Genomic DNA, 18,567 nt, shown 5'->3' with positions numbered 1-18,567 from the left:
AATGGCCTAATTCTACTCCCATAACTTGTGAACTCTGGGTGCTGTTTCCAGTGCTGATGCAACACTTCCTAACTTGTAGGAAAATGGATCTAGAGCTAAATAGCAATCAAAATCATGCCTGTACTTCTGAAACTTCAAAGATTTTGCATCTGTTTCCATGTATTACTGGTAATTGAGTGGTGAAACTTTTAATTTGGTTCCCCTTGTATGCAATTTAAAAGATAAAATCTTAAAATAGTGCTCAGGTTTGCAGTGAATGCAACGTAATTACAGTATATGAAGTTACACTCTGTGGTTTTTAACGGGATTTGCGAATGAGTGTTTGTGATCCTGGTAGAGTGGCTGAGGACAGATATGCTGGTGGCTGTGGGGCTGAAAACAAAGCATTTTGGCATGACTTCTGTCCCTATTCCTTTGGAACTGCAATAATCTGTTGCTGGGTCTGTTCTCAAGTGATAGGAGCAGAATTAGGTTCAGCAAGTCTAGTCCGCCATTGAATCATGGCTGATTTATCTTTCCCTCTTAACCCCATTCTCCCGTCTTCTCCCCATAACCCTTGACACCTATACTGATTAAGAATCCATCTATCTCTGCCTCACATATCGATTGATTGGCCTAAACAGCTTTCTGTGGCAATAAATTCCACAGATTCATCACCCTCTGACTAAAGAAATTTCTCCTCATCTCCTTCCTAAAGGAACATCCTTTAATTCTGATGCTATGACCTCTGGTCCTAGACTCTCCAACTATTGGAAACAGCTTATCCACATCCACTCTGTCCAGGAAATTTTAATGAGGTCCCTCCTCATCCTTCTAAACTCCAACGAGTAGAGGCTCAGTGCCATCTACCCAAGCAGAATCTGGGAGTGGTATCAGGTGTGGTAAGCTACTGTGGTAAGTGGGAGTGGTAAGCAGGTGTGGTAAGTGGGAGTGGTAAGCAGGCCCTTCTCTTCATGCCTGCTCTCTCTCCCCATCATTTTTAGTTCACTTCAAACTGATGAACAGTATATGTTGAGAACAGCTCCCAGGAACAGAATCCTGTCCCAACCTGCAGGCTGCCTGTATAAACTAAAATGTTTTGAAGCAAATAGCTGAAAATATTTAACAGGGCAGTCAAAAGCAGTGGAGTTAGATACAGCCAACCCTCAGTCAATGACCCTTCATCTGAGATAGTATTTCTAACATTTTTATTACTTAAGATTCTTGACTCCTGCAGTTTTTTTGATTTAACACATATTGAATTCTAGTTTACACACTGGTGTTTTCTGAAATAGGTGTGAATTTATAAATGACAACAGTAAAAAATAACGTCCCTAGCTGTTGAACCAGACATAATCGAACATGAGACAAAAAGCAAGATCAGATCAATGCACTTGCTGAGAATGTTTCCGGGAATATCGAAAATGCCTTTCAATCTTGGAAATGAAATTCCTCATCCTTCATGGTCATTAATTTTCCAAAGTAGATTCCCTCCCTGAATGAACAGCTGGAAGCCCTCAACTTCCAGCCATATATATTCTGCCTTTTTTGGGCACAACCTTTGTTAAGTGGGCTGAAGCAATCTGCTTGGTTTTCATCTACAATTCTTCAAATTATAAAAAGTCAGGCATTATATTGAAGGTGAGATTTTATATTGCCAGCTCTCCATGGTTGCTTGTGGTCTTAAGGAATCTTTTGTACTTTGCTGTGAGGAACCCAGTTGAAACATCAGACACAGATTTAAGAAATATGTTAAAAAAAATATTAAGGCATTGTAATAAGATGCGAAAAAGGTACACTTGCATTAACCTGAAAGTATTGCTCAAAGTAATACCAAGGGACAAAAATGCTTTACTTGCATCAACCAAAGATAAAATAAATGTTTCTGAAAGAACACAGTAGTATTACCTCTAAACCCTCCCCCTCCCCCCCTCCCCCCCTCCCTCCCCCCTCCACACCTCCCTCCTCCCCCTTCCCTCCCCCCCACTCCCCTCCCGGTTACAATGGAAACCCTACGAGGACGGGCCCAACGGGGAAAGAGGGGTACTGGGAAAAGGGGAGGTCCCCCCCCCTCCCCCCTCCCTCCCTCCCTCCCCCTCCGCTCCTCCCTCCACACCTCCCTCCCTCCCCTCCTCCCGGTTACAATGGAAACCCTACGAGGACGGGCCCAACGGGGAAAGAGGGGTACTGGGAAAAGGGGAGGTCCCCCTCCCTCCCCCTTCCCTCCCCCCTACCCCTCTCCCTCCCCCCTCCCCTCCTCCCTCCTCCCTCCACACCTCCCTCCACACCTCCCTCCCCCTTCCCTCCCTCCCCTCCCCCCGGTTACAATGGAAACCCTACGAGGACGGGCCCAACGGGGAAAGAGGGGTACTGGGAAAAGGGGAGGTCCCCCTCCCTCCCCCCTTCTTCCCTCCCCTCTCCCCTACCCCCCCTTCTCCCCCCCCCTCCCTCCCCCTCCCCTCCTCCCTCCACCTTCCCTCCCTCCCCTCCTCCCGGTTACAATGGAAACCCTATGAGGACGGGCCCAACGGGGAAAGAGGGGTACTGGGAAAAGGAGAGGTCCCCCTCCCTCCCCCCTACCCCCTCCCCTCCCCCCTCCCCTCCCCCCTACCCCCTCCCCCCCCTCCTCCCTCCCCCTTCCCTCCCCCCCCCCACCCTCCCCTTTTCCTCCCCCCCACTCCCCTCCCGGTTACAATGGAAACCCTACGAGGACGGGCCCAACGGGCACACTTGTGCTAGTTACCTCTAAATCCATGCATTGTTATTAACACAAAAATTGAGAACCCAAAAATTCAGTCTACAATGTGGACATTATATAAACAGACAGAACAATGATTGAGAAACAAGAGGATAAATTAGTGGATCACAAATAACAACAGTGGAGACCAGGAATTTCCATTCTGTTGCCCTGGGGAATTTTCTCAGCACAACTTGGCATGGAATCCAGGGAGAACGAGCTGACTGGATAGCGAATTGGCTTCATGGAAGAAAGCGGAGGGTGAGAGCGGACGGTTGTTTTTCAGACTGGTGGCCTGTGACAAGTGGTGTGTCTCAGGGATCGGTGTTGGGGGCCCATTGCTGTTTGTGATTTATATCAATGATTTGGATGAGAACGTATAAAGCATGATTAGTAAGTTTGCAGATGACATTAAAGTGAGAGGTATTGTAGATAGTGAAGATGGTTGTCAAAATTTAGAGTAGGGTCCAGATCAGCTGGGCAAATGGGCTGAAGCATGGCTGATGGAGTTTAACACAGATAACACGAGATGTTGCATTTTGGGAAATCAAACCAGGGCATAACCATCATAGTGAATGATAGGGTCCATGAGGAATGTTGTAGAGCAGAAGGGTCTAGGAGTACAGATACGTAGTTCTCAGGAAAAAAAAGTGGCATTAGCCTTCATCAGTTAGAGTATTTTGTAAAGAAGTTGAGATGTTGTGTTACAGTTGCACAACATGTTTGTGAGGCCCACATTTGGAGTATTTTGTTCATTTTTAGTCACCCTGCTTTCGGAAGGGTGTTGTTAAGTTGGAAAGACTGCAGAGATGATTTAAGAGGATGTTGCCAGGACTGGAGGGCCTGAGCTATAGGGAGAGATTGGGTAGGCTAGGACTTAATCCAGTTAAAAGCATTATTATTTAAACAAGAATAATTTTATTCTTTTTAACAGAATCTTAAATCAAGAACACTAACAATATGCAAAATCTGAGGTTTAATGACCACTACGGTTAAGGGTATAGTCTAGCTGACTTAGATTTGTACTTGTTTTAGAAATGCAGTTTGTTGTAGGCCTATTGTCCTGAAGGCATTAAATCATGCAAGACTGTGCTTGGGATCAGGATGGTACATGAATTGATACCAGCAGATCCGCAAAACTAAGTGTACTGACACATGTGGTGGGTTAATGGTTTGTTGATGGGAATAAGTTCTGGATCAATAATATTTTGTCTTAAGGGCTAAAAGAAATAATTCACTCAAACTGACTATGTCAACAAATAGCTTAGTAAATTTATGTTCAGTCTGGAGCTGTGTTACTGTTTTTTGATGTTTTTTTTTCCAAATCTATTAAAACACCATGCCAGTTATTACTCAACATCTAAAAACATGCATTTAAATTAGGTACTTCGCACTCTGCTCTTTTGTCGCATACCTTGACAGTGCAGCACTCCCTCAGTATTTCTCTGGCAAAACTATTTAATTTCTTGTTCCACAATTAACTTTGGGAAATTCTGGGAACTAAGGCCCTTGCATGTTAACGAATGGACTTATAGGGCACGTTAGCATCTGCAAAGCAGGGGAAGGCATTTAAAATCTGGGCCCAGAAGTTGCACTAAATTTTGCAAATTGTGCAGAAATGAATAACTGTTCATTTCATTACTTTGAGGATAGGAATAAGATTGAATGGTATAAGAAATATTCTGACACTACACAAATGCATTCATAATTCAATCAAGTATATTTTAGAAGATTCAAAAACAAATGACGTCTGTATTTAGGTCTAGCAGCACGTACCAGCATCTGCTGTTACTTCCATACAGTAAAAATGGGTGTTAGTCATTTTCCAGTAATAATCTTTGAAAATAGATTTGGTTGACAGATTCATATGTCAATTAAAACAGATTAAATGATAAATTCTAGTGGCATTTGCTGAAAAATCCAGCTAATCTGCTGACCAAACGTTGAACTTGTCAACAAATAATTGCCCAAATCAGTATCCTGGTGTTCATTTCTGAGAATCAAATGGAATTGCAATGGAAACAGGTTCAAGATATTATCTTAAATGTGTTTGCATTACAAATCCCCTTGTGGTGCACAGATGTGAACATCACTGTGCAACTTCAAACCTATCTCACGGAATCATGGCTGACCTCCGGGACACCATTTTCCATTTAAACACAGTGTTTACACATAACATTTTGGAAGGGTGCACATGACACTGATCATTCAAGCTTGTAAATGTGGCGAAATACATCTGCATATCAGTTATTTTCCACCCTGCTTCAAGTGATTACTACACCACATCTAATCTGCAGGATTTCTAGATAGTTTCAAGATAATCAAAATAGTTGAATGGCCAGTTTGCAAGGAATTCAACCAATGTTGTACATAATGAAACAAGGAGCATATTTGAAATGGTACTGGGACTGAATACAGGTTATGCCCTCACATGTTCCATTTTGTAATTTTATTTAACGTAGAGCCATATCGTCTGCACAAGAAACAAGAGTGCTCAAATTCTGAGCAAATTGTATTCCACGTCTGAACTTTACAAGTAGGAATTTGTGAATTCTGCAAGAGCAAATTGTCATTACCCGAACAGCTGTAATGCAGAGGTTGCCTGCATTTATCATGTGTTAAATTAAGGTGTTCAAATAGAGATCCTGGTACAGCAAATTTGCTGAAAGATAAATATTTGCTGTGTAATGGGACAATGATGCCATGCAGTAATGCAACTTTTTCTTTATTGCAATAATGTACAAAGTATCATCTTTAATACTCTTAATGTTAAAATAATTAGAAAAGCAATTCAGTGAATTATAGTACAGTTTATCAAAATGTTTCATTCAGCTTCTTTGGGTAGATCACCCTCTGGGTAGGGGGTGGGGGAAGAAAAAATAGCTTTAACAATATTGCAGACATATTTAAAACAAAAAAAAAGACAGAAATGCAGCATTGTTTTAAAAAGAACCCCTTAAAATGCAAAAATAATTGATTTACACATGATGAATAAATTAACAAAATCAATAATCAGCCATTTTTCCTAGTCACTTGCTCACTAGCTTCCTTCAAAAAAGTTCAATACACAAATATTCAGTGTATGGTACAATTTCACATTTGTGATTTTTTTTAAAATGTTAGTTGCTAATAATGAGCTGCAGTAAGTTTCAGATTTGGCTACAAACCACTTTAGAAAAGCAATGGGAACACTTTGGAACAAGGGTAAATATTTCCTATAAGCATGGAATGAACACTATTATAACCACTCTTACCTTAGTGATTTGTATTTCCTTAGGAGATAGCATAAATTGTTGAACAGTGGCAGTGTAGACCACAAGAATGCACCCTGCAATTTGTAAGCTTTTCTTTCTACATCTTATGCATATATACATTAAGTCAATTTATATACTTTAAGTGAATCAAATCTCTTCATATAACTGGCTGAACTAAACAGTACACAGAGCTTCAAAATTTGGTCTCTAATGGAAATTTTGTACTGAGCATAATTTGGTGACACTGATTATAGTTTATCGATTTTAAAAATAATAAATCATTCATGTCAGGAAGGAAGCACAACAGCTGTTCATATTACAATATACTTGAAACAGTTGAGAATCATTACTCTACCTATGGTCATGTTTACACCTGGCGTCATACAAAATGGATTTTAACGGATTTCAAATGTCAAGCGTTTATTTGCTATGGGAAAAGGAATATAGCTTATTACATACCCACTTGATGCTAGAATACTATTGCAAAGCTGTGAAGACCGAGGAGAAAAGTAGGTCTTGGCTAGTGTACATTTAAATTAACAATACCTTCATGAAAAAGTATTTGGCAACTTTTAAAATTTTGATTTAAACACAAAGACCAGAACAGCGAAAAGATTTCACAAGCAAATGCCTTGAGAGAAACAATAAGTCTCATGTAACTAACATTTTCATGAAAGTGATCTGTTAACTTGGAGCAAAGGGCATGGAAATGATTGGATGCATTTAAGACTTCAGCAACACTTATTTCCACAAGGATAGAAATGCCAGTTAAAATTTGAAAGGCTAAGATTTTGTATTAATATTCCCTTTTCAAAGTATTATGCAGTTTAAAAACATGACAACCATAACAAGTCTTGCTCAAGCCTCAATTCTGTTACAACCTTTTAAGGACATTTGCACAGGGTGTATGCAAGGAAGTTAAATTCCTATATTTTCACACATCGGTCTTGGGGAAGAGGTGAGGGGGTATTCACGGCAGCCTCTATTCTAAACTTTCCTGATAATATTCCATCTTAAACTTCCTGTCATTTTCCACAATCACAATATTATTGCAGAAAATTGCCCCAAAATTACTGCCAGTGCATTTCAGACATGGCAGGGAGGTTGGGAAAGAAAAAGGGAGAATAACAAGAGCAACAATATTGCTAAAGAAAAAATATAAAATATTTAAATATCAGAGCTTTGAGGGTTGATCCTCAAACACACACAGCCTGTGGAAGACAAATAGTGAAAGCAGCTTTTTTTGTGACAGACACCTTCTGAGTACTCCTGTTCATTCTAAAGCACTAACGAGTTTGTTATCAAACCACTTCATTTAACAACATTCATTTTACATAAAATAGGGAATCAATGGAATTTGGTACATAATTGGTTTTTTTGGAAGGCACCTCAGTAAGGCTGTAGAAGGCTTTCATATCAATGAAATCTAAGTTACTTAAAAATAAAAGTTTATTGCTGCTCTTCTCATAGCAGAAAGAAAACTTCCTGTGTAGTCAGAAAAATGCTTACATTCAAATCAGGCAAATTGACAGACCATCAGGGTAAAAATCAAGTAGTTCTTGTGATCCTCAAAAAAGGATTTTCCCCTTTGTGTGCTTATTTGTTTTCAATCAACTGGAAGTGTTCACACACAAGCCCAGGACTTCATTTTTTTTTCTACCTCCAGCCACTGCAGTAGAGTTATCAGGGTGGTGCCCTGTGCTCATCTAGGAGTAGAAAGTAAGAACACTCTGGTGGTTGCCTCGCACTAATAAGATGGGTGGCAAATTCTTTGAGAGTGTTTCAATCCAAGCCATATACAGTGCACTTGATACAGCACCTTTCCGTGCCACCGGTAGACTCCTGAAAGAGAAAAAGATATTTGTAGAATCCGTAGCAAACTGATAACAGAAATTTATTCTAGCTAGTTGAAAGGATTTCTTCATTTGAAAAACAATTAGATTGCAGCATTTTGTTACAACATATAGCCCATAGATTTTTTTGGTCCGTATATCACACTGTTGTTACTGCCTGACTTATCTTTCACATTCATCCAGAACCAAGTGCCAGCTGGTCAAAGACTCCAATGGCAATTTCCAAAACATTTTTTAAATTGATTCATATAAATTGTGTCTTCAGAAATAATGGTGATGGTTAGAATGGTTGTCATAAAACAATAGAATCTCTGGAAGAGCCTGGAATTCAAGGTAGGGGTTTACAGCACAGGCCTAATTTAGAGGCTGATCTTACGTAGCAGGCAGATGGAAGGGACAACTGGTTAGCATCTCTCAGATCTGAATGGCTGCAAACTAAATGCCTATCAAGTTATACAAACAAAATAGCAAGCACTACATCAAATTATCTTAATTCCAGAACAGAATTACAATTTTATTTCAGAATGTAAGATAAATAGACAATAGGCAATAGGTGCAGGAGGAGGCCATTCGGCCCTTCGAGCCAGCACTGCCATTCAATGTGATCATGGCTGATCATTCTCAATCAGTACCCCGTTCCTGCCTTCTCCCCATATCCCCTGACTCCGCTATCCTTAAGAGCTCTATCCAGCTCTCTCTTGAATGCATTCAGAAAATTGGCCTCTACTGCCTTGAGGCAGAGAATTCCACAGATTCACAACTCTCTGACTGAAAAAGTTTTTCCTCATCTCAGTTCTAAATGGCCTACCCCTTATTCTTAAACTGTGGCCCCTTGTTCTGGACTCCCCCAACATTGGGAACATGTTTCCTGCCTCTAATGTGTCCAACCCCTTAATAATCTTATACATTTCGATAAGATCTCCTCTCATCCTTCTAAATTCCAGTGTATACAAGCCTAGTCGCTCCAGTCTTTCAACATATGATAGTCCCGCCATTCCGGGAATTAACCTAGTAAACCTACGCTGCACGCCCTCAATAGCAAGAATATCCTTCCTCAAATTTGGAGACCAAAACTGCACACAGTACTCCAGGTGCGGTCTCACTAGGGCCCTGTACAACTGCAGAAGGACCTCTTTGCTCCTACATTCACTGTGCATCGATAAACATTCACTGTGCAATGGCACGAATTATTGGAGTAACAATTTACAGAAATCTCATGTTTATATAAATGCCTGTTCCATTTATTGTTGATGAGAAATAAGAGCAATCAAAGCAGAATCAGGTAAATTCATAAGAAAGGCAAAAGATTATTAGTGAGGCATCAATGTGGACTTGAAATTAGAGTGGCCACGATCAGCATGAATGGTGAAAAATATATAAACGATCACGTGGTCAAAAGAGCCTATTTTGTGTGTAGTTTGACCAATTTTTGACTAGCTATAAGTATTGTAATCATTTTGAATTCCTTTTGCTCTTTGCAATTTCACAGTACTGTCTGGAACATTCAAGGACCAGTTTTCTTTCACCAATTAAAAAAATCATTCTGCATGTTTAGTGCATTTTATGCATGATTATAAACAAAAGTGTTAACTTTGTTTTTCAACAATCAAGTGTTAAGATTTCATTTAAGTTAAGTTTATAACCAAATTTAGTGTTATTAACATTGGTAAAGTATTAGAATTAATTAAACACAGCTCACAACAGTTGAAGCATCTCAAATTTGTCTGGAATGCAACTGTTTAAAAATCAGTAAAGTGACCTCGAGCCTAGGTTTGATCTGATGAAATAAAAGTCTTGTGTATATACTGCAAAGGTTTCAGGTAAAATGTTTCAAATTACTTGGGTTGTTTAAAAAAAAACAACTTTGCCTAATAGTCAATTTCAATTTCACAAGAATGCTTTGGGTGAGAGAAACAAATGGCTATAGGATGAACAGATTATTGTATGCAATAGACAATAGATGCAGGAGTAGGCCATTCGGCCCTTCGAGCCAGCACCGCCATTCAATGTGATCATGGCTGATCATTCTCAATCAGTACCCCGTTCCTGCCTTCTCCCCATACCCCCTGCAATGGGGTGTTTGCAATGCTGGTTTTATGGTCATTTTATATTCAAATACAATATTCACAGTAGCAATTTAAAATATAGTAGTCAGTCATTGGGCTGATTGCTAACAGGTCACTTGTAAATTTCTGCTATTACTTACATGACGATGAGGTTAGCAGTTCCCGAATTTTCTCGCAACAATTCATTCAATCTGATTTGTCGATATGTCTAAATTGAAAAAAAAGTAATTAGGAAGGAGCTCTTTTAAATACTTAAATGGTAAATAATGTATTGGATTATGCAAACAAGCAGCACTTTGGTGCAGCAGTTAGTGCCAGTGACCCACAACTCCAGGGTCTCAGATTCAATCCTGACCTTAGGTGCTGCTTGGAGTTTGCATGTTCTCGGTGACTATGTTGATTTCTGCAAGCTGCTCTAACATATAACAACTACAGCATGGAAACAGGCCTGTCCGGCCCTACCAGTCCTCGCCGACCATTCGCCCTGACCTAGTCTCATCTACCTGCACTCAGACCATAACCCTCTAATCCCCTCTTATCCATATACCTATCCAATTTACTCTTAAATAATAAAATCGAGCCAGCCTCCACCACTTCTGCCGGAAGCCCATTCCATACAGCCACAACCCTCTGAGTAAAGAAGTTCCCCCTCATGTTACCCCTAAACCTTTGTCCCTCAATTCTGAAGCTATGTCCCCTTGTTGGAATCTTCCCCACTCTCAAAGGGAAAAGCCTACCCACGTCAACTCTGTCCGTCCCTCTCAAAATTTTAAAAACCTCTATCAAGTCCCCCCTCAACCTTCTACGCTCCAAAGAATAAAGACCCAACCTGTTCAACCTCTGTAGCCTAAATGCTGAAACCCAGGCAACATTCTAGTAAATCTCCTCTGTACCCTCTCCATTTTGTCGACATCCTTCCTATAATTTGGCGACCAGAACTGCACACCATACTCCAGATTCGGCCTCACCAATGCCCTGTACAATTTTAACATTACATCCCAACTTCTATACTCGATGCTCTGATTTATAAAGGCAAGCATACCAAACGCCTTCTTCACCACCCTATCCACATGAGATTCCACCTTCAGGGAACAATGCACAGTTATTCCCAGATCCCTCTGTTCCACTGCATTCCTCAATTCCCTACCATTTACCCTGTACGTCCTATTTTGATTTGTCCTACCAAAATGCAGCACCTCACACTTATCAGCATTAAACTCCATCTGCCATCTTTCAGCCCACCCTTCCAAAAGGCCCAAGTCTCTCTGTAGACTTTGAAAATCTACCTCACTATCAACTACTCCACCTATCTTAGTATCATCTGCATATTTACTAATCCAATTTGCCACACCATCATCCAGATCATTAATGTAAATGACAAACAACAGTGGACCCAACACAGATCCTTGGGGCACTCCACTAGACACTGGCCTCCAACCTGACATACAATTGTCAACCGTTACCCTCTGGTATCTCCCATTCAGCCATTGTTGAATCCATCTTGCAACCTCACTATTAATACCCAATGATTTAACCTTCTTAATCAACCTTCCATGTGGAACCTTGTCAAATGCCTTACTGAAGTCCATATAGACAACATCCACAGCCTTGCCCTTATCAATTTCCCTGGTAACCTCTTCAAAAAATTCAAGAAGATTAGTCAAACATGACCTTCCAGGCACAAATCCATGTTGACTGTTTCTAATCAGGCCTTGATTATCCAAATAATTATATATATTGTCCCTAAGTATCTTTTCCATTAATTTTCCCACCACAGACGTCAAACTAATAGGTCTATAATTGCTAGGTTTACTTTTAGAACCTTTTTTAAACAAAGGCACAACATGCGCAATGCGCCAATCTTCCGGCACCATCCCCGTTTCTAATGACGTTTGAAATATTTCCGTCATAGCCCCTGCTATTTCTGCACTAACTTCCCTCAATGTCCTAGGGAATATCCTATCGGGACCTGGAGACTTATCCACTTTTATATTTTTCAAAAGTGTCCGTACCTCCTCTTCTTTAATCCTCCTAATTTCCATCACTACTCTACTTGTTTCGCTTACCTCACATAATTCAATATCCTTCTCCTCGGTAAATACCGAAGAAAAGAAATTGTTTAATATCTCCCCCATTTCTTCCGGCTCAGCACATAGCTGTCCACTCTGACTCTCTAATGGACCAATTTTATCCCTCACTATCCTTTTGCTATTGACATATCTGTAGAACCCCTTGGGGTTTACTTTTACATTACTTGCCAAAGCAGCCTCATATCTTTTTTTCGCTTTTCTAATTTCCTTTTTAAGATTCCTTTTACATTCTTTATATTCCTCAAGAACCTCATTTACTCCCTGCCGCTTATATTTATTGTATATCTCCCTCTTTTACTCCCACATCCCAAAGTCCAGCAGGTAAGTCAATCGGCAACTATTTACCATTTCTTAATGCTGGTAAGCTAAAAGATTTACAGTCCCTCCATCAAGTCTCCTTTAATCCAGTGAGGGAGGGGAGAAAGGGCAGTGAGGACATTTGGTGGGGGGGAAGGAAGGGGATAGAGGAGAGAGACGAGGTGGGTAAAGTGGGGGTGCGGAAACAGAAGTCAGATAGGCAGGTTGTGCAAACAGAAGAGGGAACCAAAACAGAAGACGAGGGGAGAGGGGGAAAACCGAGAAAGAGGAGAGGGGGAAGGGAGAACAGAAGAGTGGGGATGCAGAGGTGGTGGGGGGCCAGTAAACCAAGGGGAGTGCTGGAGAAGGAAGCCATAGAGGAGGAGAGGAAGGAAGGAGAGAAAAACGGAGGAGGAAAGGGAGGGGGAAACAGGAGGAGGTGAAAGAAGGCATAGACGGAGGGACATCAGAAAACAGTGGAAGAGGATGGTAAAGGAAGCTGTAGGGGAAGGGGGTGGAGAGAAAATGGAGGAGGGCAGGGAGAGGTAGGCGAGGAGCACGGCAAAGCAGAAGGGGGTGGGAACAAGGTTGTAGTTTTGATTGGCTCCAAACTGGTTATTGGTTTATCACAAACACACAAAGAAACCCATTGAGACCAAGCATCGTAACTTCAAAACAAGAGTTATATAAACAGAATTCAATAGAAACAAAAATAGCTGGCAAACACAGTAATACAGTCTAGAATCAAGAGAATAAGCTCAAGCTACTTAGTTACTCCTAAAATACAGATAACTTGAGGTTTGAATTAAACATTTTTTTTAAACAGCCGTTTATGATGAGTGAACTTCCAAAATAGATGCTAAAATTTAAAAAACTCAATTTTGGTAATAACATTTGTCTGGTGATCAGGCAGCTGCTTCTCTAAGGACTGCTGAGTCCAAGTCTAAATATAGCAATCAAGTGAAATACTTCAAAGATTCAGAACCTTCATTTTGTAAATCTCAAGCTCATTATCTGTGATCCGCCATGGTTCCTCTGCCTTCATTTTCTCGGCTATATCTTGCTCTTTGTCATCTTCATGAAGCCTGAACGGCTCAATCATTTCTTCAAAAGCTGCAATACTGTTAATAATGAAAAAATCCATTAATAAATATTTAGTATACTGAATTTGTTTTAAAGGTCATTCATTCGCTAAAAATAATGCAAAAAGTAATCTTAGTCATCAAATTGGTATGGATTTTTTTTGGGGGCCAAAATAAAGAATGTCCCATTGTGCAATCATTGGTCTACAAATGACTATTCATGGTTGAACAATAATAAAACAACACTCCACACTTGCCCAAATTTCCTGTGAGAACACGCTGGGAGAAGTCAACCCCATTTCTAGTTCTTAAGCCGCCAACATCAGCATGGGTCTCAACAATTCTCTAAAACATTAAAATGCTGGGCTTTAATTATCCCTATATATTGGGATTATAAAGTGAAGTATTTCTAAAATGCATCCAGAATAAATATTTCAATCATACGTTTCTTCCAACAAAGAAGATAATATTGCTGGTTTGGGGGAATGTGGAGGATCAGTTTCAGTGGAGGTATATTTATGAGATAGTGATCAGACCATTTAGGTTACATATAGAAGAGGGAAAAAATAGCAGAATCCAAGATAAAAATAATTCATTGGAGGAAGGTAAATATCAAACGGGATGAAAGTGGATCTGTCCCAGTGAATCTGGAACTAAAGGTCGAGGCACCAAGGAAGAAAATAAATTCAGAACTCCCTGGCTTATGGCGAGGAAGATGAAATAAAAACCTGCATATGTCAATTGTCATATTGTAAATACCAGCAAGAACCAGGCAGATTACAATAGAATGGGATAAGATGAAAATTAAAACGAGAGGCAAAGAGAAAAGATTTGCTGCCAACATAAATAGGAATCCAAAAGTATTGCAAGGCATTAATGGTAGTACATGGAAGAGTGCCTTAAAGGATAAAAATGTGAACTTGTATGTTGAGGACACTATTAAAATACTAAATGAGTAACTTGCATCCATGTTCCCTTGGGAGGAGGGTGCTTCCAGAATAATAGGTTAGGAGGAGATAGCTGAAACAATGGTTACATCATTAAGAAGTGATTGCACTGAGGCAGCTGAACTTAAAGTAGATACATCACAATTACAGCATGGGACGTATCTTAGAATTTTGCAGGTTGGAAATTGTGTGGTCACTGTCCATAATCTCCTGGAGTTCTTTGAAAATGGTGGTTGTTTCAGAAGACTGGAGAATAGCAAAAAATACTCCCTTGTTAAAAAAAAAACCCAGCAACTACATGCCAGTTAATTTAACCTTGGTGGTGGGAAAGAATTTAGAAACATTGATCCGGGACTGGATTAAGTCATGTATTTAAGGGCAGGTCGTGTTTAACCATTGTTACAAGTTTTTGATGAGGTTAATGCAGTTGGTGTGCATGGACTTCCAGAAGACTTTATGAGGTATCCGCATCAGTAAAGTAGAAACATCTGAAAGAAAATCAATATTGATAGCATGGATAGGAAGCTGTCTAGTAACAGAGAGAGGGTCATGGTGAATGTATTTTTCAAATTGGAGGATGAGTTCCCCATGGATGGGTGTAGGGCCATTGCTTTATTTGAATTATATTAATGACCTAGACATGGAGGTCAAAGTCACAATTTCTAAATTTGCAGGTGTAAATCTTGGCAATATTGTGAACGGCAGTGAATAGACTGCAGCAGGTGTAAACAGGCCGATAGACTGAGCAGCCAATTTAATGTGGAGAAATGCGAGGTGGTGCATTTTGGCAAGAATGATTGGTAGAGGTTATAAACAATTCTTCTAAAAGTGATGCTGGTATATGTTCGGAGATTTGAACAGCAGCCTTTACAGTTGAAAAAGCATTAGATGTACACAATTTAGAGACTTCACTCAAGAGAGGCAGAGTGGTATAACAAGTTTTACTGAATCTTTATAAGGAACTGGTCCACCATTAGCAGAAGTTATACATCGAGACTGGGTCACCTTGTTACAGAAAGGATGAGAGTGATAGAGGCTGGCATAATTTTCTTTTGAGAAAAGTTTGAGATGTCTGGACATTGTGTGGAAGGTTGTTTCCAGTGGTGTGAAAGACTGGAGGTCAAGTACAAGATAAAAAGGGGAAGAGACAGGACATGAGGTTTGAATCTAGAGAGCACTGCCCACAGAGGTAACCGAACCATATTCCATTGTGTGCCTTCAAGGGGAAATTAGATAAATATATTTAAGAATTTAAAATGGGCCCAGTGGGTGGAACTAGTCAGTAGCTTTGGTCGAGAGTCCACATGGGTATGAGCTGGAACGACACTTCCTGTGCTGCCATAATTCCATGATTAACACATACACCCATTCTTCTCTATTCAATGAGGACCAATTTCATTGCAAGGTTTAACCTCGTGCTGTTTGGTGGATTCCTCACCATTCAGTTGTAAGGTAGGAAAATAAATGCACATGCTGGTATAAATCGAAGGTATCACAAAATGCTGGAGTAACAGCAGGTCAGGCAGCATCTCAGGAGAGAAGGAATGGGTGACGTTTCAGGTCGAGACCCTTCTTCAGACTGATGTCAGGGAGGGGTGACAAAGGAAGGATATAGGTGGAGACAGGAAGATAGAGGGAGAACTGGGAAGGGGGAGAGGAAGAGAGGGACAGAGGAACAATCTAAAGTTGGAGAAGTTAATGTTCATACCGCTGGGCTGCAAGCTGCCCAAGCGAAATATGAGGTGCTGTTCCTCCAATTTCTGGCCTTCCATCACAGTGAGGAGGGGACTGGAGGAGACTCACTGTGATGGATGTTTCTTTTTTTTTGTGTGTTGGTTGGGGTTGTGTAATTTGCTTATTTTACTGCTTTTATTGTTGGACTGTGGGTGACTAAATTTATTGAATCTTGAATCTTCTGGTGGGCCTCATTATGGCACTGGAGGAGGCCCATGACAGAAAGGCCAGTCTGGGAGTGGGAGGGGGAGTTGAGGTGCTCAGCCACCGGGAGATCAGGTTGGTTAAGGCGGACTGAGCGAAATGATCGCCAAGCCTATGTTTGGTTTCGCTGATGTAAAGAAGTTGACATCTAGAGCAGCGGATACAATAGATGAGGTTGGAGGAGGTGCAGGTGAACCTCTGTCTCACCTGGAAAGACTGTTTAAGTCCTTGGATGGAGTTGAGGGGGAAGGTAAAGGGACAGGTGTTGCATCTCCTGCGGTTGCAGGGGAAACTGCCCGGGGATGGGGTGGTTTGGGTAGGAAGGGACGAGTGGACCAGGGAGTTACGGAGGGAACGGTCTCTGCGGAACGCAGAAAGGGGAGGGGATGGGAAGATGTGGCCAGTAGTGGGGTCCCGTTAGAGGTGACGGAAATGTTGGAGGATGATTTGTGGGATATGATGGCTGATGGGGTGGAAGGTGAGAACGAGGGGGATTCTGTCCTTGTTAAGAATAGGGGGAGGGGGAGCAAGAGCGGAGCTGCAGGATATAGAAGAGGTCCTAGTGAGAGCCTCATCTATAATGGAAGAGGGGAAGCCCTGTTTCCTGAAGAATGAGGACATCTCTGATGCCCTAGTGTGAAACACCTCATCCCAGGCACAGGTGCGGCGTAGACGGAGGAATTGGGAGTAGGGGATAGACTTTTTGCAGGGGACAGGGTGGGAAGAAGTGTAGTCCAGATAGCTGTACGAGTCAGTTGTAAGGCATCGCCACAGCTGTGCTTCCACAATAGTCTCTGCTGAGTCCAATGTCAGAGCACAGACAGGAAAAATACAGTGAACACCTGCCAGCATCTTTGAGACGTCATTGTTTATATGCTGTACACTGCATGGGGAAATAAAGGCCATTATGTAATTGTTAGTATTTCTCTACTGCGTCACTTACTCGTCTTTGCTTGGCTTTGTGTTCATATCCCCGAGAACAGTGATGTCGGAGAAATCTATCCTGAATTTGCTTAGTAAAGTGGCCATTCTGAAAGTCAATTAAGGTTATTTGGTTACAAGCTATAAGAACATAAAACAAAACTTTAGAAAAGAGCAAGTTAATGGCATCTAGTGTCCAGTCACCTTACAGCAAAATAGTGGCTGATCCTTACTTCAAGTATTTCTTGTTTAAACCCTACATTCCTCCTCTGTCTGTGCTTATTGATCTTAAACATACTGACTCAACATTCACAGCCCTTCAGGGATGAAATTCCCCAAATCTTCACAACATTCAAAGGCCAATTGCTTCTTTTGCCAACACATTCCTTAGTTCAAAGCTGTCAAGAAAACAGTAACCAAACAAACACTCAATCTTGTATCTTTAATGTAAACTTTTAAAATTTAGGATAACCCCATCATTATACAAAGTAATTTTACTTCTGAGGCTCTTTCCATGAGTTTATTCTTTTGTTAGGTTTAGGAACCAAAACTCAACAGTATTCCAGGTAATGCACTCAAAATTCAGTACAAGCTTTCCTTACTTTCAAGAGAAATGGCACGATTAACTAGTTTACAGATGACATCAGAGCTGGCGGTATAAGGAACTGTAAAGGTTACAATGGTTACACAGGATCTCAATCAACTGGGGAAGTAGGCAAGGGAATGGCTAATGGAAGTTAACACAGACGAGTGTGAAGTGATGCATTCTGGGAAGTTAAACTAGGCCAGGACTTAGAGTGAATGGCAGGGCCCTGGGGAGTGTTATTGGAGACCTAGGGGTACAAGTACAGGTGCTTCCCGGCTTACGATGCTTCGACTTGCGATATTTCGACTTTGCGATGGTGCAAACGGTAGCGACCCGTAGCTCGCTTCCGGCCACGTGATCAGGCATATTAAATGCATTTCGACTTACAATATTTTCGGTTTGCAATGGGTTTCTCGGAACGGAACCCCATCGTAAGCTGAGGAGCACCTGTAATTTCCTGAAAGATGCAATACAGATAGACACGGTGGTGAAGTCAACATATGGTATGCTTACCTTCATCACCCCGGGCATTGAGTTTAGGATTTGGGACATCATTGACAGTTGTACAAATTGTTAGTTAGGCTGCACGGAGGATTGTGTGCAATTCTGGTTGCAACACCATAGGAAGGATGTGATTAAGGTAAAAAGGGTACACGATAAGGTTGCTTGGACTGGAGGGATTTGAGTTAAAGAAGAAGATGGGCATATGGAATGAGATGCCAGGTGCAATCACAATATTAAGGAGATTTGGATAGGTACATGGAAAGGCTGTACGGGATATGGGTATGGGCCAAATGGGATTTATGTCAGCATAGAC

General features: G+C 41.0%; 1 protein-coding gene across 2 annotated transcripts in view; it reads right to left on the bottom strand.

Annotated features, from left to right (window-relative positions):
* Positions 1 to 5,430: 5,430 nt before the first annotated feature.
* slc12a2 (solute carrier family 12 member 2) overlaps positions 5,431 to 18,567 on the bottom strand; it is a 130,311-nt gene continuing 117,174 nt past the window's right edge. For both annotated transcript variants that reach the window (XM_078396086.1, XM_078396087.1), the window contains 4 exons: positions 17,187 to 17,273; positions 13,262 to 13,397; positions 10,030 to 10,097; positions 5,431 to 7,812 (listed from right to left, as the gene is read on the bottom strand). In XM_078396086.1, coding sequence (XP_078252212.1) covers positions 7,677 to 7,812; positions 10,030 to 10,097; positions 13,262 to 13,397; positions 17,187 to 17,273 — 427 coding nt within the window. In that variant the 3' untranslated portion in view covers positions 5,431 to 7,676. The remainder of the gene's footprint in view (positions 7,813 to 10,029; positions 10,098 to 13,261; positions 13,398 to 17,186; positions 17,274 to 18,567) is intronic.

This window comes from Rhinoraja longicauda, chromosome 3, assembly GCF_053455715.1.
Source record: "Rhinoraja longicauda isolate Sanriku21f chromosome 3, sRhiLon1.1, whole genome shotgun sequence".
NCBI classification, from domain to species: domain Eukaryota; kingdom Metazoa; phylum Chordata; class Chondrichthyes; order Rajiformes; family Arhynchobatidae; genus Rhinoraja; species Rhinoraja longicauda.
This window is presented reverse-complemented; position numbering and strand designations above follow the sequence as displayed.